Consider the following 25,660-nt stretch of genomic DNA (forward strand, 5'->3'; position numbering starts at 1 on the left):
AACCCGCAGAGCCTTGGGGACTTCTTTCCCTAATGATCTGAAGCTCTCTTAATTCCTTCACTAAGGATTCAGTCTGACTGTGGCAGTGAGAGACTCAGGTGAAGTACAGAGCACTCTTAGGACTCAATGCCATCTGGGCTCGCTAAGCTGCCCAACATGCCCAGGTGGCTGTCCACCTACCTGTTTGCATGGGCCCCTGTGAAGTCAGGAATCATCTCTGAGGATGCAGTCATGCCCAGTCTTTCCTCCACCCACCATCAACCTCTGGAACCACACTTCTGGAACATCCATCACCAGCCACTTTTATGGAATACAAACTGTCACTGGGAACCTCCCTAATCTCTACTCTGCAAATATCATTTGCAAGACTCAGTACAGCTCCAGTTCAGTCCCTGCTTCCTTGGGGTCATGTGGCCTTTTGTTGCCATGTAAGACCTTCCTATGCCTTCATGTGATAATAGTCTGCCTGCTGCTAAGAGCCTCCCTGATGATGTTGGTCTGTAATGCACAGTCCCTGGGATGGAGAGACGCAAACAGTCTCTAAAGACTGGAGCTTAAGGGGCAAAAGGAGGACTTTTAAATGTCCAGATGCCCTTGGGTTTCTACAGTTTAGTTCTAAGGGCATCTGTATCTATATTGACTACAGGAGAGAGCCTTTGCCTATGGGCCCCAGATCCCAAAGTCCTCCTATGCACCATGGCACTCTTCCTAGTGGGAAGAGGAACACATTAAAAATACTCGCTATTCCTCTACAAGGGAGTCACACAGAGAAGCTGTTAATCACCTTTGTGTTAAGGACATATCCAGGACTTTGTCAAAAAAGGGGAAAAGGCGTAAGAAGTTCAGGGAAGAAGCATTGGAATAAGCAGTGATCTGACCAGAAGTGCTGATAAGTGAGACCTCAGGACACTGTCCCTGCTCTGAGCCCTAAGCCTCCCATGCAATGAGCATTTAATTCTAACACTTGAGAAGCATCCCAACACCACTCTCTTCTTTTTCCCACATTCTTTCTTTTTCTACATCAAAAATTATTATTTAGACTCAGCCTGTCTCCTCAGGGGCCAGAGAAAGGCAAAGGGAAAAGATGAGATGAGCTTGCCCAGTTTGGTCTCTTAGCTGCATTAGTTTGGACGCAGTAAGTGAGATGTCAGGCCCTGTCATGCTCATGGGAGAAAATTCTTAAATAGAGCCTCTGAAGGGTAGTAAATGAAGATTTAGGCAGGCAAATGGGGATTCCTATCAGAAAAAAAAAAGTAAGCAGACATGATTACCCAGATTTGACCAGACACTCATGGGTCTTAAGAACATCCTTGAGAAATATAGTGCGCAGTGGTTCTCGGTCCTGGTGGAAAAAATAAGATAGGTAAATGAGACTATCCACATAATGCCACAACCCAGCCCAGCTGATGAATGTATCTCTCTGATCAGAGGTACACTGCAAACAAGGCAAAGTCTCAAAATAACTATCAAGAGAGGAAAAAGTTCTAAGAAGATATTCTGTGGCTCTGACCACAGAGCAGCTCACTGCGTTGAGGGAGGGAGAAAGCGAAGTCCACGTTACTATGGACGTAAAGATGTACACATGGGATGGATGCTCATAAGACAGAGGCACCCCACAGGCCTGTGTGTGTGCCCACATCTCTACTCATGCACACACATGTCAGTGTCACCTGTGTGCCTCTTGCTTCCATGGCCTGTCAGAAGGGCCCCAGAATGACTACAAACCTGTTCACACTTGAAGTAGCAGAGAGTAAAGTCATCAAGTGCAAAGAAGCGACGTTTCCAGCTCTTTCGCTGAAATAAAAAGCAAGAGCAGGACATTAAGAAGAGGTCCCAGCATTCCAGAGGGTGTTCCAGTTCTAAGCTCCTGGGTACCCAGCCCAATGGAAGCTGGGCTCCCACATTCAATGGGAGAGACGGGGTCAGCAGAGGGAGAGACTTCTTCCTATTAGAGGCAGAGCCTCAGGCATGCAGGGGTGAGTATTTAGTCCCAAACCTTTCACCGGTTTGGGAGGTGGGCAGCTCCTCCTTGCAGCCAGCTGTCCCCTGCGCACTGCCCACAACCACCGCTCCCAGGAGTCACCAGGACTCACTCTGGCCCCAGCGCTGACACTCACCACATTCCCTTGCTTCACGCAGTAGCCGCTCTTAATGAAGTGGGGCCCAGAGGGAACATGGCTGCCTGTCGTGGGGATGTAACTCTGAGACCTTCGAAGGATGGCGTGGGACCCGGGTTCACTCCCTTCCTGCCCATCCCCACCGTTCTACAAGGAAACAGTGTCAGGATTAGTACCTCCCCTTGCTCCTCACACGGCAAACCCCATGCCTCACCCAGCTCTCTCGGGGAAGCCTCTCTTGCCTCTTTACCCATGATAGCAATCAAAGAAGAAATAACAAGAAAGTAAACATTCATTTTGCTCCCATCAGGCACTGTACTGGGTGCTGTCAGAGAACAAGGCTCGCGAAGTTGGGCAGACCCAGGAAAAGGTAAGGACAGAGAAGGCAAACCAGAAGAGGGGAGAAACACCCTATGGGAGGAGGGACAGTAGGCTTGTTTTGCCCCTGTGATTTACAAGTGCTAGTCTCCCATGTATGGTGCAGGACCATACCGGCCAAAATGCCTCAAGATATGGTGGCCCTGATTTCTGTACTGCTACTATTCACACCCACCCCTGTCCCGGGTTTTCTTGGCCACCCCATCTGCACTGGCTCCCCCACCCACAACTACCTTTCCTCAGTGCAGCCCACCTCTGTGCACATCACTGGCACACTATGGACACCCCCATACCCCTGCCCCCTCCTGCCCCCGCCAGAAGCCCCAGGTCCCAGCACCTGATTGATGGGCGTGTGTACCACCACCCCTCCGATGATCTCAGTCTTGTAGGCCACCTGTGGCTTCTTCTCTAGGGCTGGAGGAGCTGCTAGGCTTTTCAGAACCTCGGTAGTCAGGGGCAGGCTCCCAACTTTGGGCACCTGGCAAGAAAGACAGCTTAGGAAAAGTGGGGAGGCAAAAGAGGATTAGGGAAGAGGTAAGAAAAGCTAACGTACCAAATTGTAGTTAAGACATTCTTCTCTTCCTCAGCCCTTCCATCGACCCATTCCTGAATACGAGGAACTCTGCCAGCAGACCCCTATACGCACATGCACACGCACACACACAATTACCGAGCACCCACTGTGAGCCGGCCCTTCCCTGACTACAGACCAACCATAAGACAGCAAACAGACATACATGCCCCACCCTAATAGCACGGACATTCCAACAACAGAGACTGACCAAAAAATGCACAGCCAAACAATAAGAATAATTATAAATTGTGGGGAGTGCCATAAAAAAAAATAAACAGGAGCTGAGATACAGAGGTGCAGGGGAACTATTTGAAACGGAATGGTGAGCGGAGGTATCCAGAGGAAGAGAGATGCTGGAACAGTAACCCAGAGATGAACAGGAACCAGGAATGTAAGGAGGACAAAGCATGCTAGGCAGGGGAACAGGTAACATACATGTGGGATACGGAACAGAATTAGGGGACCATGAGCTTTGGAGCCCAAGGACCCGGGCTACCTACTCCTGACCTGTCACTGACTGAGTGACCTTTAGCACTGAACCTCTCTTTAGGCCAAAACTGGCCCATGTAGAAAACAAAAAGGGTAATAATATTTATATCGTAGTCACTGTACTTATCAAATGACAGAGTATATATATTTTTTTAATTTTCAAAAATAAAAAATATAAAAGTACAGTTGACCTTTGAACAACACAGGGGGTTAAGAGCACTGGCTCCCACACAGTAAAAACTCCATGTATAACTTATAACTCTGAAAACTCAACTACTAATAGCCTACTGTTGACCGGAAGCCTTACTGATAACAGACATCATCAGTTAACACAGATTTTGTATGTTCGATGTATTATATACTGTATTCTTACAATAAAGCTAGACAAAATAAAATATTATTAAGAAAATCATAAGGAAAATACATTCACAGTTGTACTGCAAAAAAACCCTGCATATAAGTAGTTCAAACCTATGTTGTTCAGGGGTCAAGAATATTACAAAATATTTTAATTAACATTTCACAAATGGTACTCACATTTACAAACACAGCCCTTTGAACAGTTATCTTTTTTTCTCTCTTGGAAGAATTAGGGCACCACGGACAATCACATAATCACAGAATTTTTATGGCTCTTTTGACACCACAGGCCACAGGCTGCAAACTGGTGGCCTGAAGGCAGATTCTGGCCAAACTATGTGTTGTTGGTCCTATGTAGTGTGTTTTTCAATCCACATTTCCAATGTGGAATATTTTACCTAAAAATCCAGACTTCCAGTTAAGCAGCATTTCTCTCTTAAGATGGAGAACACTCTTCAGTTTGCCACTGTCCCTATCATGCTCCCCAACACTGAGGCCACAAGCCAGGTGCTGTTTATCCTCATTTATGTTGTTGTTTTTCTTCCTCCTTGCTCATTTCACTCATTTATACTGGAAATTCCAATAACATCTTTCATTTTGTAAGAAAATAAGAGAGGCCCAGGCCAGTCAAGTCAATCGCCCAAAGCTGTGGTCAATAACTGAACAGAGACTAGATCCTAACTCCCTACCAGGGCGCAATTTCCACAGCATCACAAAGCCCGTCCTTCACAAGTCTCACACTCTATGCGGATCTAGACACGAGTAAAGCTAACATCTTCCATTTCTATGGCCTTGGGAATCAGAAGGACCTAAGAATCCAGACTTTTCAAGAGCTCATAGCTCAGGGCCCTTTGAGAACTCTGCCAAGGATGAGACCAAAGACTACTCCATTCCATGTCTATTCAAAGGGTTAAGACCACTGTGATTATGCTGGAGCTCCAGAAAGAAGATGACATCCCTGGCCTGTGCATTCCATTTACATAGGCAAAGGTGACCTCCACCCACCAGCTCTCCAGATGGAGCCAGAAATCTACCTTCTCTCCCTTCCAGCTGTCTGAACTGCAGTTCCCACCTCAGTGGGTCCCATTCAGGGCCACACAATGTGTCAAACTCTACTGCATGGTCTCTACCTCAAGCAATCTGCTGCATGGTCTCTACCTCAAGCAATGTCTATGAAGTAGGCATTATTTTCTCCATTTTATAGAAGAGATCAATGAAAGCTCATTCAAAGGAAGTAAATTTCCCCTAGGACTGCCTGACTCTCCATTGCTAAATGCCCCACTACCTACCTATGCCACCTTTTCTTCCCTGAGCTTTGCTATAATGTGATGGGACCCCTTTAGGGATGTTGATTATGGCTGGGATGTTTAGTGATATCATCATCATGGAACAACAGAAGCTCCCCTCAAGTGACCTAAATGAATTCTAGCAAAGAAAGGAGGGATGTAGCCTTTTAGACTTCCCAGTGGCCAGCAAAGGACTCATAGAAGCTTAGCTGTTGTACTGCCTCTCAGAATCTTGTCATCATAGGCTGCATCTGACCATCTACACGGAGCCTTTCCAAAGCCTCCAGCTTGTGGAGGACAAACCCACAATAACTGCCCCAGAGCTTGAAAACAAGGTCATTCTTTTGGTTGGTCCATATCCCCAGAGGCCTAATTAAAGGTGTGCCCTCCTCCATCTCCCTGTGGAGTATTCTCTGATGGGGGATATCCTTATGAATCTCATTTGCAATGTGAAATGAAAATTACAGGGACATGGGGCACCTGGCTCAGTTGCTGGAGCATATGACTCTTGATCCCGGGGTTACAAATTCAAGCCCCATGGTGGGTGTAGAGGTTACTTAACAACAAGAAAAGAAGGAAGGAAGGAAGGAAGGAAGGAAGGAAGGAAGGAAGGAAGGAAGGAAGGAAGGGAGGAAGGAAGGAAGGGAGGAGAGAAAGAAAGAAAGAAAGAAAGAAAGAAAGAAAGAAAGAAAGAAAGAAAAGAAAGAAAGAGAAAGAAAGAAAGAAAGAAAGAAAGAAAGAAAGAAAGAAAGAAAGAAAGAAAAAGAAAATTACAGGGACTCATCTTACTTCCACCAGGCATGTCTAGACTGCAATGAGGAACAATCCAATGGGTGCAGGAGGCTGTGCTTTACTTTTACTGCTCAATTTTCAACAGTTTTGGGAAATGTAGTAAGTTGAATAATGTCCCCTTAAAACCATCCACCCACAAACTCAAAATATGACCTTATTTAGAAATAGGGTCTTTGCAAATATAGTTAAATTAAGATCAGATCATAACCAGTTAGGGTGGGCCCAAAGTCCAATGACTGATGCCCCTTTTAGAAGAAGAGAGGACACACAGACACACAGGCCATAGTGATGGAGGCAGAGATGGGAGTAATGCAGCTATAAGCCAGAGCATACCATTTTCTTCAGTGATAAGGACCCAGTGGCCTCAGCACAAAATGAACAGTGATCTGTGGGCAGATAAACTCGATCTATCCTGGTTCCATAAACTTGGGCAAGTCACTTTAATCTCTATGTATTTGTATCACCCCATTTATAATTGGGAATAATAACACTTAAGGTTTTTATATGAGGCTAAAATGAAGCCATGTATGTAAAAATGGTGTGTAATCTAACAAAGTTTACAACTGTTGCTCTTTTTAAATATTTTTAAATTTTTTAAAAATGTTTATTCATTTATTTTTTGAGAGAGAGAGCAGGAAAGAGTGTGTGTGTGTGAAAGGGGGAGGGACAGAGAGAGAGAGACACAGATCTGAAGCAGGATCCAGGCTCCGAGTTGTCAGCACAGAGCCCAATGTGGGGCTCAAACCCATGAACCATGAGATCATGAGATCATGACCTGAGCTGAAGTCAGACGTTTAACCAACTGAGCCACCCAAGTGCCCCTTTAAATATTTCCATTAACTCTTTTAGGTCTTGGAAGTCATAGGGTTCTGGGTGTTTAATCTCAGCTCTACCATTTACCCACCTCTAGATTTTGGGCAAGACTCTGATTTCCATCTTTCTCATCTAAAAAAGGGTAATAAAACCATTTATAAGAGTGATGTGAGAGGGGTGAATAATATGGCACGTGTGAGAGTTTGGCTCGATACATTATCTGTTCCCTCATTCATCTCTGTTATCTGCCAAAGTCCCTGATGCTGCACTGTGTATATAAGGTGCCCTAAAATAAGTAGGCATGCCATCAATGTGATGCCCAGCCCACATCTTCCTTCATCCCAGCCTCCCTTAGGAAGGACACAAGATACAGGACGATATGGAAGTAGAAAAAGAAGTAAACCCTTCCAGGGCACAAACTGAATAGGAAATAGAGTATCCATCCTCTTCCTTCTATCCCACGAGACCTTTGACAGGAGGAGTGAAAAGATATATGAATGGAGTAAAGTAAAGTAGGGGTGATCCTGGAGACTATGAGACCCAGCAGAAGGCTCTGACATTCCAGCAAGCCTCTGGACTCCCAGCCTCTGGGCACTGCCATGCTCCTTCCCACTCCTGTGGCTTATGACTTCTGTTCCACATGGCCAGAAAAAAGGTGGGGGAACCTCACTACTGACAGCAACTCTATGCTCAAGGCACAAAAGAAAGGCCCCACCTCCTATCAGGCTTTGTAGCCCAGTTTACGAGGCAGGACAGAGAAGGAAAGCCATGAGAGAATGCTGAAAGAGAATAAAGTATTAGACACTGAAAGAAGCTCCAAAAGTGTGTCAAACACAGAAGGGTGAAGACCGCATCATGAACGAAGGAAACCTGTACTAAGATCCGCACTCTAGAGTCATGTGCACAAGCATGTCGGTTAGCACACAAATGTAAGATATATGCACTCTCCCTCCCTCCCTTCCGTTCTCTTTTCACAGGTGAACCAAAGTTTATAAAAATAACAAGCTAATAAGCCAGACCACCTCAATGACTGAATTGTACTCTGCTTGAGACTGCCATCGCAAGTGCTGGATAGGTGTACAGATTTCTCCTATTAATTTACTCACAGAAACCCTGAGGTATTTGGGAGAATAATCTGCCCCAGTACATAGGGTTACTATTAGAAGTGACTAGAATGTAAACTAGTCTGACCATATGATAAGAAAATGAACCATCCAGGGGCACCTGGGTGGCTCAGTTTGTTGAGCATCTGACTCTTGATTTCGGCTGAGGTCATGACCCTAGAGCCATGACCATAGAAATGAGCCATCATCATAGAGATGAGGATTGAGCCCCTCATCAGGCTACGCAATGAGGATGGAGGCTGCTTAAGATTCTCTCTCTCCCTCAACCCCTATCCCCATCTGTGTGCTCTCAAAAATTTTTAAAAAAAGAAAAAAAAAGAAATCAATCTTCCAATTACAAAGTGGACAGAAGACATGAACAGACATTTCTCCAAAGACATCCAGATGGCCAATAGACACATAAAACGATGTTCATCATCACTTATCATCAGGGAAATGCAAATCAAAACTGCAATGAGATATCACCTCACACTGTCAGAACAGCGAAAATGTAGAGAAAAAGTAGCACTTGTACACTGTTGGTGGGAATGCAAACTGGTGCAGCCACTGTGGAAAACAATATGGAGTTCCTCAGAAAGTTAAAAATAGAACTACCTTATGATCCAGCAATTGCACTGCTGGGTATTTACCCAAAGAATACAAGAACACTAAGTCACAGGGATACATGTGCCCCTATGTTTATAACAGCATTATCCACAATGCCAAGACATGGAAACAGCCCAAGGATCCATCAACTGATGAATGGATAAAGTGGTATACACACACACACACACACACACACACACACACACACACACACACACGAATATTACTTGGCCATAAAAAAGAATGAAATCTTGCCATTTGCAAGGACATGGATAGAGCTAGAGAGTATAAGGCTAAGCAAGATAAGTCAGAGAAAGACAAATGCCATATGCTTTCACTCACATATGGAATTTAAGAAAACAAACAAGCAAAAGAAAAATAAAAGAGACAGAGAGAGACAAATCAAGAAACAGACTCTTAACTATAGAGAACAAACTGATGGTTACCAGAGGGGAGGAGGATGGGGGGATGGGTGAAATAGGTGATGGGAATTAAGGAGTGCACTTGTGATGAGCACCGGGTGACGTATGAAAGTGCTGAATCACTATATTGTACAACTGAAACTAACATAACACTGTATGTTAACTAACTGGAATTAAAATAATAACTTAAAACAAAAATAACTAAAACAAGAATATCAATCTTCTCAGCATACAAACCACAGTTTACATGCCACAAGCCTGCCTATTATTGATGAAATGTCTAGTGGTTTTTTGGCCCCCAAAACATTAAGTTTTCCCTCTCCTCGTTCCTACCCTTCTTTCTTTTTCTGTATTTCTAAGGAAGAAGAAAGGAGTGCACCAGTCAAAGAGAATGAGACTACTCACAGAGCAGTCAGTGAACTAGCTCAGTGATGCTTTTCAAATGGAAGGCTTCTTCAGGACAGGTTGGTGGATGGCCCGGACTGACCCCCAGGTCACCTCTTAAAGGAAGAAGAGTATCTCCCCCCTCGGTGCCAGTAAAAAGTTCTGACTTCCCTCTTCATATGCTTTCCTTTTACTCTGCTTCTCATAGTCAGCAATCCATCTTCCAATCCCACCACACTGAATCAGCACACCAGAATTACCCAAAACACGACAGAGCGGGAGCCCTCCCAGGAAGCGCAAAGGGGACGCTCCATAAACTTCCCCTTGAACTTGATTCAAACTCAAACTCTCAGTTCAACTTGTGGTTAGTCAGCCAAGGTGTAAGAAGAGGTAGGGGGAACTGGGTCTGAACCGGCTCCTGGGAAAGCCCCTGCCATCATCTGAGCTTTTCCCCACCCAAAATGGGCCACGTGCTGAGAAGGGGCACGGACTCCCTCCAGAAAGGAGAAGGAATCATACATACGGTGATTTTGCTGGCTTGGTTCAAGGCTTCAACCCAGTCCTTCAGATCTTTCTGGTCATTAGCTTGAAGGAAATACCTCTGAGAGAGGGCATTGATGACTGCAATCGTCATGGGGAAGAAAAGAGGAAAGACCCAGGTGAGAACACATGCAAGACAAAAAGACTCCACAAAACTAAGGTGCCGAAGTAGCAAGGTGGAGGATTCTACGAAGCAGATGAAGACATTTGTCATGACGCAAAGTCAGCTGCATGAATATCAGGGAAGCAGCAGGCTGTAAGTGCTGTCTCTTTAAAAGTGTGAATTAGTCCATCACCTGTCGTTAATGTTCTAATAACCCCCTTAATAATACACTGTTGTACAGCGATGAGGCTTCTAGTCCACCACCACCAAGATACACGCTTGAACTGCTTTTTAGAGGTGCTCACAGATTTACAGTCATGATGATACATATATAATTTTGGACCCAGTGCTCCTTGTTTTTACTGGCACAACTGGCCTGGGTTAGGAGCCTTGTCTGTGGTCGGAAAATGGAACAAAGCTTGCCTGAGATCAAATCTGTGACCCTGACCTTATTTTCCACCTGTTCTTTCCTCTGAGCACTCCATGAGGTCAATAATTTACTTTTGGGTTCATTATTTATCTCTTTTAGATCTGCTGACCACAAAATGTGAGACAGTAATATCTGAGCTTAGCAATGATATTTGAAAGAAACGGGACAATGAGAGCACCAAAGAAGCCTGAACCAGCCTGCAGTTGGGAGAGATGACAGCTCAAGTCACTATTTTATTCTTCTAGCATAAATAAGCCAGAACTATAAGAAGTAAGCATCATGCAGTACACATTGAATTCATTAGTTCATTCAGTCCCTCAACAAATATTATTGAACAGCCATTATATGCCAGGAACCGCTGTATGTGGTGAGGAGACAGCAGTGACAGAGCAAAGGGATATCCCTGCTTCATGGAGCTTGCAAAACCACCCTAGATAAAAACAGAAGCTACTTGTTAGTATCTGCTTATAGAACTTTGTACAGTACTGAGAACACAGTAGGAGCCAAATAAATACTGATGATTTAATTAATGACTAGAGGCAGCCACCGAGCAATGCCCTCTCTGCTTCCTGTGTCACTCCCAACTCTTCACTCATCTGGCAACACTGAGACACTCGACAGGATACTCTTTTCCATTGTTCCTCCAGCTCCCCCCCAAGTCTCCACCTTTCCTGAGCACACCACTACAGAGTTGGAGATGAGGGTTCCCAGAAACTACCAGTAGATACCTGTACCCTGCCCTGTGGAGTCAGGAAAACGGAAACGTCACTGCTCCCTGCACCTCTGTCTTATGCTATTAACGGTGTTCACAGGGAGACCAAAGAAAGCAGTATCACTTGACACCTAGCAACATCGCGGTGACCGAAGTCACTCATATACACAGGGCATAAGTCACATGTGATCACAGGACCGTCTCCACACAAAAAGGAAGTTGCTGTAGGAGTGTTCGGAGAACCCATCCTCCAGTTCAGTACTTACCGAAGCAAAACGGAGTTTTTGGTTTCTGCTTTGGTGTAGCTACGCTCACCTAAATCAAATAAAAAACAAAAGAAACAAGAATATATTTCTAACATCGTTGTAAAAGAAAACAGTGTTTTCTTTTCAAAATTTTTTATTGTGAAACTTCTCACACAAAAAAGAAGAGTATATAAAACATACATAAACATTCTGAAGAATAATAATTAAATGGAAATCCTATACTCACGATCCAGATTAAGAAATAGGCCACTATCAATCCTCTTTCTTGGAAGCCTTTTGTGTGCCTCTCCCTGATAGAATCCCACCCCCACCCCTCAGAAATAAGCACTATCTTGATGTCTATATTAATCTTTATCTTTGTAAAAATGCTTTTAGAAACCACTGAGTCCTAACAAAATTCTCTTTGGACCACACAACCTGTACTTGCCCCATTCACACTACAAGATTCCACTCCTCTCGCAACCACCGACCCCCTCCCTAAACAGTTCTCCAAATTAAAGATGGTATTGCTACACACACATAGATTCCAATTAAAGCACACAGAAAGGTCACGCAGTGTGCATTTGGACATGCTGATCAGTGCCCTTTATATCTACCCTAACTGTTGAATCACAAAAAATAAGAGGGGCCCATGGAATCAGAACATACTTATGTATTTAAAAGAAGACAACAGAAGAAAGTAGAAATATGTTTATAGCTCCTGTTCTTTCATATTGTTTTATCAATCCTACCCCTTTCATGTACACTCCTGACTACATGCAGAGGTAAACCCATGTCACTCTGGTTCAAACCCACTGAACCAATAAAGGAAAACAAATCATATTCCATCATATGCCCACAAACATTAGGTGACTACTCTTGTTGTAGGTTGAATAGGAACTGTACCTGGGATTTCTAAGGAGGCACCTTCCCCCCGCCCTCAAACCCTAGGTTAGGAACTATTTCCACATTGTCATCATGCCCCTGTGGACACATTCTCTCCGTCCCCTTTCCAAGCAATGGCCTTCTCCTACTTGTATGAGATCTGAAAAAAAAATACCTTGCCCTCCAACAAACAAAATGAATATAGCATACTCAACATTAATACATCAATCATTAAATGTCTATGTAACATTATATAAACCTCCTCGACATTATATAAACCTCTTTGACAAGTGTTTGCAAGATGTCACATTAAGTCAACTTCGTTCATGTTTCAGTGAAACAGTCAAAGAAATTTCATTACATTCGAAAATAATTAGTAGCTTTGATTTTCTTAGTTCGCAAGAACCCTCCTGGATGGGCAAGATGACTGCTAAAAAATTACAGCCAATCACAAATTAGAGTTACTCAGCCGAATCATTCCAAATATCAGATGACTGAAATCCTTTCGAATATTTTACAGCCAATTATATTTAATGAGGGAGATGGTTATATTCTGATACGTTCACCATCATGTGAGGTGGAGGCCTTAGGCCTAACGAAAGTCTTTAAACAGTCCTGAAACACAAAGATTTAGGCAAAGACGAACACATATATCCTAAGTTCAGTCACAGACCACCCAAATTCAGGCATGTCTTCGCCATTCCCAGAAACCACTCAGCAGAGCTCCATGACATCATAGTTCTTTGCCCCTGTGCTGCCTGGTGTTCCTGGGTTTGAGATCCTGAATTCCATCTGAACCACAGTATGTGCCTTTATCCTGCTTGTGTCTGATGTTCTGATCTGTCAGTGTCTCATTTTCTTGCTCTATCCCTCGGCATCCATGTTCCCCCTGCAGGTCCTTACGCCCAAGGTCCATGCCCAAGGTGCATGCCCTACCCTCCACTCCTGTGTAGCTCTGACCATCACAGAACTAACTGCCTGGCCCTCAGAACCCACCCATCTCACGGCTTCTTTGTACTTGAAGCTTTCGGATGGCTTTGTAAAGCTGGGCACTTTGAGACCTTCTGGGGCTTATTTGGAGATACACCTCTTTCTCCCAGAAACTGACTTTTATCACTGACCAGAGAAAGCACCACTGGCAGAGACTTTTCACCAGGTTGGGTGACAGAGAGTCGACTCCGACCACAACTTATCAGCAGCCTATACTGAAAGACTACTACCAATATGCTTATTACAGCAACTGAAACCAAGAGATCATCTGGTTTTTCATTTGTTTTTATATGTTTATCCAGTTTTCAGTCAGGGGACGTGCGTGATTACATGCATGCACGTCTATAATTTGCCCCATGCCTAACCACGGAAGGAGTATCTGGCAAGGCTGCTAGTTCTTTGCTGAATCAGTTCTAGTTCTTCCCTGATAGGCTATTTAGCGAGGGTCACACCCTCAAAATTTCTGATCAGCTTCCCAATTAGCAAAGCCAGACTGCAATTACAAGTCCCCTTCTTACAATCACAGAATGGCAGAAGAGGAAAAGAAATCATGTCTCTAGCTGTGCTGTGTCCTTCGGGGAGAAGGGCCAAGGTACAGGCTTCATTTACTATGGAGAGTTAGCTCTGGCCTCCCCGACATCCTGGGGACTGTGGCAGCAGAATCCCTGCCCCCATGGGACTGTAAGTATAAGCCCTCTGCTCTCCACCCCACCTCATGTTGGTGATCAGACCAGCCTGTGCAGCCTCTTTCAGATGTAGTGAAGGAACAGAGGATCCTGAAAAAGTATAGCGGACAGCTTAACTATAGTGGGTGTGGCCAAGTGCTACCATCTGTCTGCCCTGAGGTGGCCACAGTTAAGTAGCTGCATGGCGGTGATTGACTGGTGGGTCCTGAATTATGCAAGCAATGAAAGGAGGTCAGGATGTGAGGCGGGGTATGGGCGCGGGTCACCCACAGAGTGACGCAGATAAGGCCACTCTACAGCGCAACAGCCTCTCAGGAACTCGCTCTTATCAGATCAAATACAGACCACAGGAGCAGCAAACTCATCGGTGGCAGGGCACTGTTTAGCCGGCCCCATCCTGTCTGCCCCTGGCCGGAAGTAGAGCTGGGGCCCCTCTGGCAGAAGCAGCAACAGCAGAACACGGTCTTGAAGCTCTGGGGTAGCTCTGCCCCGTGTCCAGGGTGACCCTGCCCCTTCAGGTGACATCAAGAGCAGAGGAAGAAGCAGTCAACTACACAGAATGGTTGGAGGGGTTCTAGGTAGGGGCCTCCAGACCAGCTTCAGGGGGTCAATGAGCTCTGAAATCACAGGCAAAACTGGGGTGTGTACACACAGACATACTTTACCTGGAAAAGGAGTTCACACTCTTCATGCAACCCTTAGAAGGATCCGTGACCACGACTCCCACCCCCCAACAACAAGAAGAACCAGTGTTCTAGGAAGGTCTTCCTTATAGCTAGCTGAGGGCAAGGCCCTGACAAAGCGGGACACAAGCTGGGAGTGGGATGCTGGTGCTGGCTATATACAAGAGAAGAGCCATCCAGCAAAGTGGGAAGGTGATGGCACCAAGGCCACCTTCAGACATTTTCTAGTTTGCCCAAAACCTGGTTCTACTGCCATTGGTGCCCTGGACATCAGGTCAAGAACATTCATCTCTGTTGGCCTTTCTGAAGGAACTCCTCTTCCCAACACTAGCCCTCAAGAAAGAACTATGGAAGAGCACGCAGCATCCCCCCCCCAACCCCCGCACAGAGACCACACACACCCCACAAGCCAGGTCAACACTGTGGTTAAATGCTTTACTCTAGGGGTGGGGGGGCAGGGGTGCTACCTAGGGGTTAACAAGAAATAACCTGGAAGGCTAAATTTGATGCCAGCACCACAGCTCAATGTTTTTCTGGGAAAACCCCTGCTTTCTGGCACTGGGTCAGGCAGGAGTTAAAGGCTCCTCTCAGCTCCATGTAACCTGACCCTGTGGCAGCTGTGGGTTTCTGCATAACACCCACCCAGGCCTGCATCTCCCAAGAAGGGCTAAAAGGCATGCCCATCCTTTCTAAATGAGGCAGCCTCCAAAACTGAGAACTCTAAAAGCCCTCATCTGAGCTGCATTTATAAATCATGATTCAGCAGGAGATTGTATTCACTTTTCCCTAATCAAAAAAGAAAAAAAAAAAATCTCCAAAACCCTTTCAAACAGGAGAGGGTTTGGAATTTCACTAATAATGAGGTTCTCTGCTCCCCCTCTGATTCTGTTCCTCCAAGCCTCCTGGAGAAAGACCTAATGAGCTCACAACAAGACCCGACAGGCAAGGGGAAGGCCCAAACCTCTGGCCGGCCTAGCCCCGGAGGGGCTTGCCACATCTCGCACCACAAGGCAAGCACAAATTGCCCACAGCTGTGCTAGCAAAGCTTTGCTTAAAGCCCTGCTCCCTTCCCGCCGCGCCCACCCCCCACCCCCCAGGTCATTATCTCCTCTCTCTAATCCGCTCAAACCCTGCCCTGCATCTTCTGCCTTTGTGCCCAGCTGTGTCTGCCAGACCCTGCCCGCAGCCCCTGCAGCCGCCTCCACCTCCAAACCCCCGCCCCCCCCCCCCCCCGCCAGCTGGGATGGCAGGCTGAACACAAGGGCTCCCAAAGCTCATTATGAAAAGGAGCCAGTGGTCACTCAGATCTGGGTCCCCCTACCGTGTATCAACCCCTGAGGGTGGGAGAATGTGGACAAGGAAGCAGAGATTCCCCAAGAGGCCTGAAGTGAGGGGTGCGTGGGGAAAGCAGGACTTCCGGAACCTTTGTGCTGGCTGGGCGCCACCTGGCTCTTCTCATTGGACAAAGAGTTCCTCTTTCTGGCGAGGCACTAAATCCCCCAGCCTTTTTTATCTCTGCTGCATCACAGGTCAGCATTGGTGCCTGCTCCAGGGAGGGGCCGCTAAAAGAAGCTAAATTCAGCAGCTATGTGTGGGCATCATCAACCAGCCCTCTGCCTCCCCCCCCACACCGCCGCCCCCTCTCTGCCCCGTCTCTGCTCTGAACGGGGGCTGATCTCCTACCATCCACACTAACCGGATGGGGGATGGCCCGTCAGCCCACCTGCCAGACCCTCCAGCAGTCATCTGACTGCTGAATGGTTCCCTGGCACAACTGAGTGTCTTCCCGGGGCTCTCTTAGCCTTCCCTCCAGGAATCCTGTCCAGGTGATTGATAATCCAGCATAGCCCGAACTCTTTCTGAGCCGCTCCTTTAGAACAAGACCCCTGGGGAGAATCTTTTAGAGTCACTAGGAGGTTTCGTCGTTGTTTTTGCGCTCCTTTTTGCCCCAGTTTCGAAAAAAAGTCATGCCCCACTCCTATCCCCACTACCAATACCTCGTTGGCAGGAGCTGGGAGCATCACTGATGTGTCCCAGAAGGAAGAGGCTTCAGGCTCAGCTCCAAGAACCTGTGAGCCACACTCCACCCAGCCCTGGTCAGCAGCAGAGTTCCAAAGGCAAACGTGAGGACAGGGGAGCACTTCACTGCCCACGGAATACCCCCAAATGCTAATGCCAGAAGAACTGGACATTTCTTGTTTAGATACTAAACCTATTTAGAGAACATGAATTCCCAGAGCTCCAGGAGAACATTACCTTCGAGATGTAGGTCAGCTGCAAAGATCCAACAGCTCCTGCCCCAATTGCCAGGTTCTGAAAGACAGATGTTTTTCATTTTGAGAAGGATGATGCTACGTGAGGCAGTGGAAACAGCGCTAAAAGACAGAAGACCAAGACTCTAGTCGTGGCTTTGCAACCCTGAGCAAGCCACTTACCCACATTCTTGAGCTCACTTTCCTCTCTAAAACAGTGATAATTCTTGCCATGTATATGGATACACTAATGTTATCCTTGGCCTTACTTACCACAGAGGGCTGTGTTCTAGGACAGTGGTGAAAAGTGGGAGCTCCACCATTTGACAGTGAATACGTTCCTGAACCACTAAGCCTCCACTTTCTTTTCTGTAAAAATAGAGATGATAATAGTACCTACCTCATAAGGCAGTCATACGGATGACCTAATACATTTAAGGGCACTTGGAGTTGTCCCTGGTACATAAATGACTCTCAACAAGTGTTAGCCATTATATTTTTTCTTTCCTGACTGCTCTGATCTCCGTAGTGGCTTGGAACTGTTTCATGCCACTCTAAGTTCTTTTTGTAATAAACACAGTGCAGATTCATACAATACAGAAATTAGAAAATACAGCTGTTCGGTTTATTTTACAGGAGCATTACGAGTACCAACTGGAATGATGTCTGTAGACCATAAAACACTAAGTAAATGTTCTATTAAAACAGCAAGAAACTCACAAGCACCTTGTCGGGCAATATTCTATCTTGGCACAATCTCTTTGGCTTTCTAATTTCTCCACTGTTAGAAATGAAATAATGATGACACAGGGATGGTAGCATATCAAAGAAATGACCGAGGTTAGAAATCACAGCTATGGAGTTTCTAACGTGGAAAATTCACTCCCCCATGGACCTGAGACCCTGTCCACAGCTCCTGGTGACCTCTTAAACTGTTGCAATAGCCTCAAAGAATAACCCTGAAGTCCCCATTACCTGGGGTTATCTCAAAGCAATAAACAGAGATGAATATTGGATAATGAGAATTTAGTGAATTTCCTAAAGGGTTAGCAGTGAAATGACCGGTCATTCCAGAAGACTGCCCTTAAGAAGTATCTTACGTGGCAGGGAAGAGTCCTTCTAGGCCCAATTAACTAAATTAACACACATCACTTGAAGCAAATGCAAGGTATGAAATTTTCTATTCAGGAAAAAAGGGATGGGGATAATACCACAGTGAAAGGATTCTCAGAGCCCTTAAATTTTAGAGTAAGAAATTCAGAAAGGATATTCCCCCTCTCCCTTTTACAAATGAGGCTATAAATCTAAAATGCTGCCTTGTGAGTCTCCAGATTAGCATTTCAAATATGGATGATCTGATTTACACATTTTTTTCAAATACACAGTGACAGCATTTTGTTTACTTTTAAGGAAACCTCTATTGGATAAAGAGAGATAGGTCCTGTGCCCCTAAATCAGAGTCCAAAAAGGAGCCACAGGACTCCAAAAGGCCGGTGAGCAACTGACACTGCCCCAAGGAGACCGTGAGTCACTCTGGATGGACACATGGAGCCACGGGCCTCTGCTGGACACAGAGCACCTGGCCCACTCCCAGCCCCTATCTAGCATTGGAGGAAAGTGAGGGGATTTGTGAGTGAGGGGATTTGTTCCACTTCACATAAATGCTCAGATCTCCTGACTTCAACCCAATGCCCTAGAAGCAAGCAGCACGATAAAATTTTAAAAGCTCGAGTGGTTGGAATTCTGGCTGTGACATTATTGCCCTATGACTGCAGGCAAGTTTCTGTACCTATAAAATGGAGACGACAAACCCTGTTTCATAGGCTCATTGTGAGAACAGCATGAAAATGCAGAGGGAGAGCCCAGCACACGGCAGCTCCTCTCCCCGACCCACAAGGCTAATTACAAGATACACATGCCAAGTCTCAGAGCTGGTCTTGCACAACTCCCTCTCCTCACCCCAAACCACAGCCCGAAGGCCTCCAGAGGTATCTGGAATTATGAGAGATGAAGTGAGATCTGGGGAACCATTCGGGCACTAACCCACACATAATGACAGATATGAGCCGATCAGATTTCAACTACTTCATCCCCCCCACCCTCTCCATTGCTCCCCTCTCCGCCCCCTGCCTCCTTCAGCTCTCCCGCTGCAGAAATACACAGCAGCCGTTCTCCAGGCCCAACTACCTGAGGGCAGGGGTGTCTTCACCACCTTCACCCACAGCCTACCCGTCAGTCTGCTTCTAGGCTCACATGCACCTCCACCATGAGAAGCCAGGAAAATATGATGAGTGTCTGTAAATGCAGTTTCCCCCCATCTTCCTCCCCACCCGGGGGAAAATGAATGACAGGAGTAAACAACCCCAAGATCACCGAGCCTTGATCCAGAGGGATGGCGCCGTGTCCACTCCAATTACTGGACCTAGGAGATTAATGGTGACAGCTCACTGCCAGGGTGGCAGCCCCAGGCAGACACTTCCTGGTCAAGGAAGAATGTGCCAACATGCCTGAGCTGAGGACCTCAGGCAGCCAGCTGTCAGGCCAGGGATGCCAGGAAACAGCACCTGGGGAGGGGCAGGGCGTCAGAGCCTATGCAAGCTGCCTCTCCAGGCCACAAACTGTCTCTTCCAGGGAAAAGACAAGAGGACGCTGACTGCAGTCTGTCCCTCTCTTAATTCACGTACACCAATCCTTCTCCAACTTTGGTGCACATCAGAATCTCCTAGGGAGCTCGCCTGAAAAGGCCCGGGCTCAGGCCTCACCCAAAAAACACTGAATCAGAGTCAAGTGGGATGTGGTCAGAACATGCACATTTTTTAAATGTTCCCAAGTGATCCCTACACAGGCCCAAGTTTGAGAACAACTGGTCTACATGACAAAATCTAGCCCTTGATTCTGTATTGGAGTATATTTTTCTGTGAGTTTAAGTCTCTTCTTACTAGATTTTAAGCACATTGAGGACATGAGTGGAATCATATTCCTCTACAGAGCAGACTCCTCAACTTAAAACAAACAAACAAACAAACACCATTTACATGGTGGACAAGTTCCCAAACCAGTCCATAAAAGCCTGCTATACTCAGAGTGCCAAAGGCCTCCCATCCACCACTGGCGAATGACGTTTCTTTGGAATGACTTGTTCATGTTTTGAACTTGGCTGTCACTGAGTTTGCATTTCCCATGACCTTGGGTAGGGTTCCAGAGGGACAACAATAAGAGGCAGGGGGCATAAAAGGATTCAGTCCCAGCTACAAGAGGGTCAAGGGCTTGAGGAGAAGGACGAGAAGCATCAAGATGAGAGCATCTAAGCAGATGCGGAATGGAGACAGGCTGATGGGAAGACTACTATGTGAATCACCTGGGGATATATATATATATATATATATATATATATATATATATATATATTTGGGGGGGGGGGGTTATTGATTATGAGAGAGAGAGAGAGACGCAGAGGAGACAGGGAGAGAGAATCCCAAGCAGGCTCCATGCTGTCAACACAGTGTCCAATGTGAGACTCGATCCCATGAACCGTGAGATCATGACCTGAGACAAAAGTCAAGAGTTGAACGCTCAACAGACTGATCCACCCAGGTGCCCCAACCTGGGGATGTTTTTAAACAAACTAATACCCATGCCTCATCCTCAGTTTTGGCTGATCTGGGGTAGGGCCCAGGCACCTGTATGTTTCTCAAGCTCCCCACTGATTCCACAGTGCTGCCTGTTTTGAGGACCAATGCTGCACACACTGGCTGGTCCTGCTGACTGTGCGCTGGCAATGTAGCAGCTGGTGAGAGAAAGTCACGCCCAGCGGCAGTGCACAGGGTGACCCTGGCTGCTGCACCAGCAGTAAACAGGGAGGAAGGGAAAGGCGGGGCGGTGGGCAGGGAGACAGAAAGGGGATTCCAGTGCCACATGAAGCTGTCAGCAATTGTGTGTGAGGATGTCTGTTAAGTCAGGAGCATTCTAAATTTTCTGGAACAATGTAGGGCACGGGACAGGTTCCCATTAAATGGTGGACAGTTTTTGTTTTAAGTTTATTTATTTATTGAGAGAGAGAGAGACAGCAGGGGTGGGGCAGAGAGAGAGACAGAGAGAGAGAATCCCAAGCAGGTTCTTTGCCATCAGCACAGAGCCCGATATGGGGCTCAAACCCATGAACCACGAGATCATGACCTGAGCTGAAATCAAGGGTTGGCTGCTTAACCAACTGAGCCATGCAGGCGCTCCGAATGACTGACAAGTTTTTATGACGATACTGCCAACACCTTGCTTTTTGCTCAAGTGTTCTGCCACCAAGGACCTCAAAGAAGCTCCCACTTCCCATGAGTGAAAAGCGTAGAGTTTATTCTTTTCCATTACCAAGGAAGGAGCAGACATGCCCACACAGAGATGTGACACACCTCTTATAGTAAGCCTGTTTTCCAGAAGCAACATTATTTCTTGTTGAAATAGAAAATTTTTACCCGTGTGTCTCCTGCTGCCTTTCCCATCTTCTAATGAGAGTAACAGGGAACACAGAAATGACCAACTATAGAGTCATAAACTCACAGCACAACAACACTAAGGTTCTGGTGATCCCTCATCATTCACCATATGAGTCCTCTAAGGCTCAAGGTGGGGAAATGACTTCCTCAACAAGCAGATAAAGGCAGAGCTTGTAACTCCCAACATCAATCCGATACTCTGGCAAAGCACAACTGGAGGAAGAAAAAAGGAAGTTGATGCATATGTAGAGTCTATTATGCACCAGGCCTGTCGCTAGGTACTCCTACGCATTGCTTCATCCTGGCAATCCCATTTTACAGATGAAGATACTAAGGACTGAGCAGGTGAAGCAACTTGTTCAAGGTCACACATGCACTGAGTAGTCAGGCCAGTACGCAAACCCAACCCTTTCTGATTCTCCAATCTCATGCTCTTTCCTTTGTACCTTGCCACCTCCCGTGAGATAATCCTTCAAATGTACAAGGACCTGCTCATTATCTGAGAGTTGATTATCAATGAAAGGTAAATACAAGAGCAGGACCAGCAGGGTTACACCAAAAGAGGCCCTATATAGTTACCCAAGCTGGGCAGGGCAGGAACTGGTCAAACTGGCTCTTGGCTGCCAAACTCCAAAAGACTGGGGATTCAGAGTAGAAAGGGGGAAAGAGAGAGGCTAGCCATCTTACCTTCTCTCATATCCCTCAGTGGTGCCTAGCAGAACACATTAGGTGGTCAAAAACAGCTTGCTAGTTAACTAGTGGGAGAAGGAGGAAGGGAATGTATGTGGAAATCCCACAACTAGGCCCTGAGCCAACATGGCTGCCCATGGGCTGAAACCACAACTCAAACCACCAGAAGCCAAGGCCAGACACAGACTCTCAGAAAAGAAAGACTTGCCTAGGAAGAGCCATGTGATGGGGACAGAGGGGAAAGCATAATTCCCTCTGCCCCACATTCCACAGCCCTCACCCTAGAATAAGAATAACCAAAAGGAAAGTAACCAAGCTATTCCCAGGGATTAGGTGATCCAGACAGTGGCTTGACCTGTTGCTCTGGTGTCAAATACATCTCCTCCCCTCCACTCTGCAGCTCCACTTCCTGATAACTAACTTGAGGAAGAGTGAAATGTCCATGGCTATTCTCCTCATTCTATAGTTCAAAATACACATTTAATCTTTGCCTTCCAGGAAAGTCAACTCTGTATCATAAATTGCTGTGTTGGTATAATGCTTGCATTCTATTATCTGGATGCCTCTTTTTCACTGACACACATCAGCACCGGCTTCAGCCAGTGGCTGGACTTTATGATTTGTAAGTCTCCTGCCACCACATTCCCAGCCCCTTTATTTCCCTCCCCCAAATCCTGGTGATAGTGACCAAAAAACGTGCACCAAGGCCCTGGCTGTAGATAATCCCCTGGACACATTCAGATTCCAAGACTCCAACTACTGGCCACAAAAATGGTTCTAAAACTAAAACCTTAAACTCAATAAGCCAACCCCCTTCAGGGTGCCTGGATAGTTCAGTCGGTTGAGGGTCCAACTCTTGATTTCGGCTCAGGTCATGATCTCATGTTTCAATGGGTTCAAGCCCCATATTGGGCTCTGCACTGACAGTGTGGAGCCTGCTTGTGATTCACTCTTCCCCCCACCCTCTCTACGTCTCCTGTGCTTGCTCTCTCTCTCTCAAATAAATAAAAACTTTAAAAATTTTTTTAAATTAAAAATAAAAAAAAAAAGTAAGCCAACACCTTCACCCCTGTGCTCAAGGCAGCCCCCTCCACACATGCCTCAAATTCAAGAGTCATTTCCCCTCCAGCCTCAAACTGGCCCCGTACCCCACTGCCCTGCATCTGCCCGCAGATCCACACTCTCTCCCAGTCAGCCTGGTCCTAAACCTCCGAATGCTCTCCTTCACCCTTCTGTCAGTCACCAAGCCTGTCATTTTCTTCCTTCACAGGGCCTCTGGATCTGTCCCTTCCTCCCTATTCACCTTGCACCACCACCACTGACATTCCAGGAAACCCTAGAAAAATGTCTCACTGTGAACAAGTAACATCTCGGTGACACTTTAGAGTTTATGCAAGCACTTTCACAAAAATTATTTAATCTTTACGGCAACTATGTCAGAGGGAGATATAATTAATATCATTACCCCTACTTTACAGAGGAGGACAGGAGACTCAAAAACGATCGGTGTTTCCCTAATTAAGGTATACCTCAAAGTGTTCTGTGCTCAGCTGATGTGAACTAAGAAAACGGGCTCGGAAGCAAAATCTAACAGGCAGCTCCCTCCCAAATATACAATTGCCCGCTTTGCCTTAGAGGCATTATTTGAATAAAAATAATAAAATGCCATTCTTTTGTATATAGTTTTATAAATACATAAACATAGATGTATATGATAGATATATTCAAACAAATATTGAAGACTGAAATCTAAAAGCAAAACATTAACAACAATATAACCAAAGACAAATTTTAAGAAAACTTAGAACAGTTTCTTCACGGCTTCACATGGGTAAAACCTCAGCTACATCTCTCAGCTTTCCTCTCTTTTAGTTGCTTGAACTTTAATAACAAGTAGGGCTAACTATTAACACAATTTTCCCCAAGTGCCTCTTGGTTTTCACTTCTTTTTAATTTAGACAAAGTACCATCTTGTTATAAAGAAGAGGAGGATTGTTTTTTAAAAAACCGCATGATTATACTCTAGTATTTTATGTTCATTCTCCAAAAGTCCATGCATAATTTTAATTCTAAAAACATTAATTAAATAGTAATGTTCCCTTAACAGAATTTGCATTTGGGTGAAAGTACAGATCTGTTGCTTGCAATCTTTTAGAATTTTTTTTCCCCAAAGGAATTCTGCATCCTTACTCTAACACAGTATGGACAAAAGCATGCCAGAAATTCTACTTAGCCCATTAAATCATTTGTCTACGTGGAAAGTTAATACACATACCAATAACACAAAACCCATGAATGAAAAACACTTGGCTCAAACAACTGCTGAAGATCTGAAAATTATCATGATGCTTGTTTATACAGAGAGTATCTCTGGATAGACACACAAGAAACTGGTCATGTGGGCTGCCTCTGGCTAGGGAAAGACGTGGCTGGCACACAGGACTGGAAGGGAGTAACCTGTCACTATATGTGAGCTGTCCTACATTTTGAATTTTGTACCATATGCATGCATTGGCTATTTTTTTTAAGTTCTCTTACCGGTTCTTAGCATTTTGACAGGGTAAAGCATGTGATGCAAAGATCTTTTAAATATTGTTGGATTTTAGCCAAATTTTGCTCAAGGAGGTTTCTGACAGAAAACACAATTTTAAAAAGTAGCAATTTTCACCTAGCCTTTAAGACAACACTATTGTCGGGGCGCCTAAGTGGCTCAGCCAGTTAAGCATCTAACTTCAGATCATGATCCCGCAGTTGGTGAGTTTGAGCCCTGCATTGGGCGCTCTGTGTCAGCATAGAGCCCACCTCAGGTCCTCTGTACCCACCTCTCTCTGCCCCTACCCCACTCATTCTCCCTCTCTCTCTCTCTCTCTCTCTCTCAAAAATAAACATTAAAAAAAGAGACAACATTATTGCTCATTTATATGTTCTATATATTCCTACCACTGTTCTGTATTCTACGAATATATCCAAAAACCCAAAATAGTCAAATAACCATCTTTTTTGTCAACACAGGTGAAACTGCTTGCCACTTTCAATGGAAAGAACTTATTAAAAGTTCTTTAAAAAAAAAAAAAAAAGCAAAGGGCTTTCATTGCACCCCAGAGTTACCAGGAGAGATAACAATCTTTCTGAAGGTTATAATGATCCATAATTCATATCACGGCCTTTGCAAAGTAAAAGCATCTGAGTATTTTTCTGTCAACAGAGAGAAAATACACTTCGCAGAGTACATTTGACAAGAACAACCATCTAGTACAACAGTATTTTCATGCTTCTGTAATTACGTCTTGCAATTACTTAGGCAAGTGGGCATCACGAGGGTGGAACATAAGCGTTGCTGTGCAACTAAAATATAGTTAGTCACTCTGTAGGTCACTGTAATAAAGTAAAGCAGCCCAATTAAGGTATTTCCTCTCCTCTCTCATGATAGAGACCAACATTAAATTAAAATACACGCGCTCGTTCCGTAATATCATGGTGACGTTTCAGGGAGATCCAGCCAATGTTTGTTTCTGTTCAAAAATTATTTGTGTACTTAATATTATCAGCGTATCAATTTTTAAAAGCATTAGCCAAATCTGTGGCCATAACCAATAATATTGAAACTTTCTATTTATAGGGGTGCTTTTTAGC

The 25,660-nt window shown here is 45.3% G+C and overlaps 1 protein-coding gene across 3 annotated transcripts in view; it reads right to left on the reverse strand.

Moving 5' to 3' along the window:
* Positions 1-25,660, reverse strand: part of PLEKHA2 (pleckstrin homology domain containing A2) — a 71,415-nt gene that overhangs the window by 13,623 nt on the left and 32,132 nt on the right. For all 3 annotated transcript variants that reach the window (XM_042983422.1, XM_042983421.1, XM_042983420.1), the window contains 7 exons: positions 16,855-16,911; positions 11,376-11,424; positions 9,848-9,945; positions 2,833-2,973; positions 2,118-2,264; positions 1,726-1,794; positions 1,272-1,342 (listed from right to left, as the gene is read on the reverse strand). In XM_042983422.1, coding sequence (XP_042839356.1) covers positions 1,272-1,342; positions 1,726-1,794; positions 2,118-2,264; positions 2,833-2,973; positions 9,848-9,945; positions 11,376-11,424; positions 16,855-16,911 — 632 coding nt within the window. The remainder of the gene's footprint in view (positions 1-1,271; positions 1,343-1,725; positions 1,795-2,117; positions 2,265-2,832; positions 2,974-9,847; positions 9,946-11,375; positions 11,425-16,854; positions 16,912-25,660) is intronic.

This window comes from Panthera tigris, chromosome B1 (genome assembly GCF_018350195.1).
Source record: "Panthera tigris isolate Pti1 chromosome B1, P.tigris_Pti1_mat1.1, whole genome shotgun sequence".
Taxonomy (NCBI): Eukaryota; Metazoa; Chordata; class Mammalia; order Carnivora; family Felidae; genus Panthera; species Panthera tigris.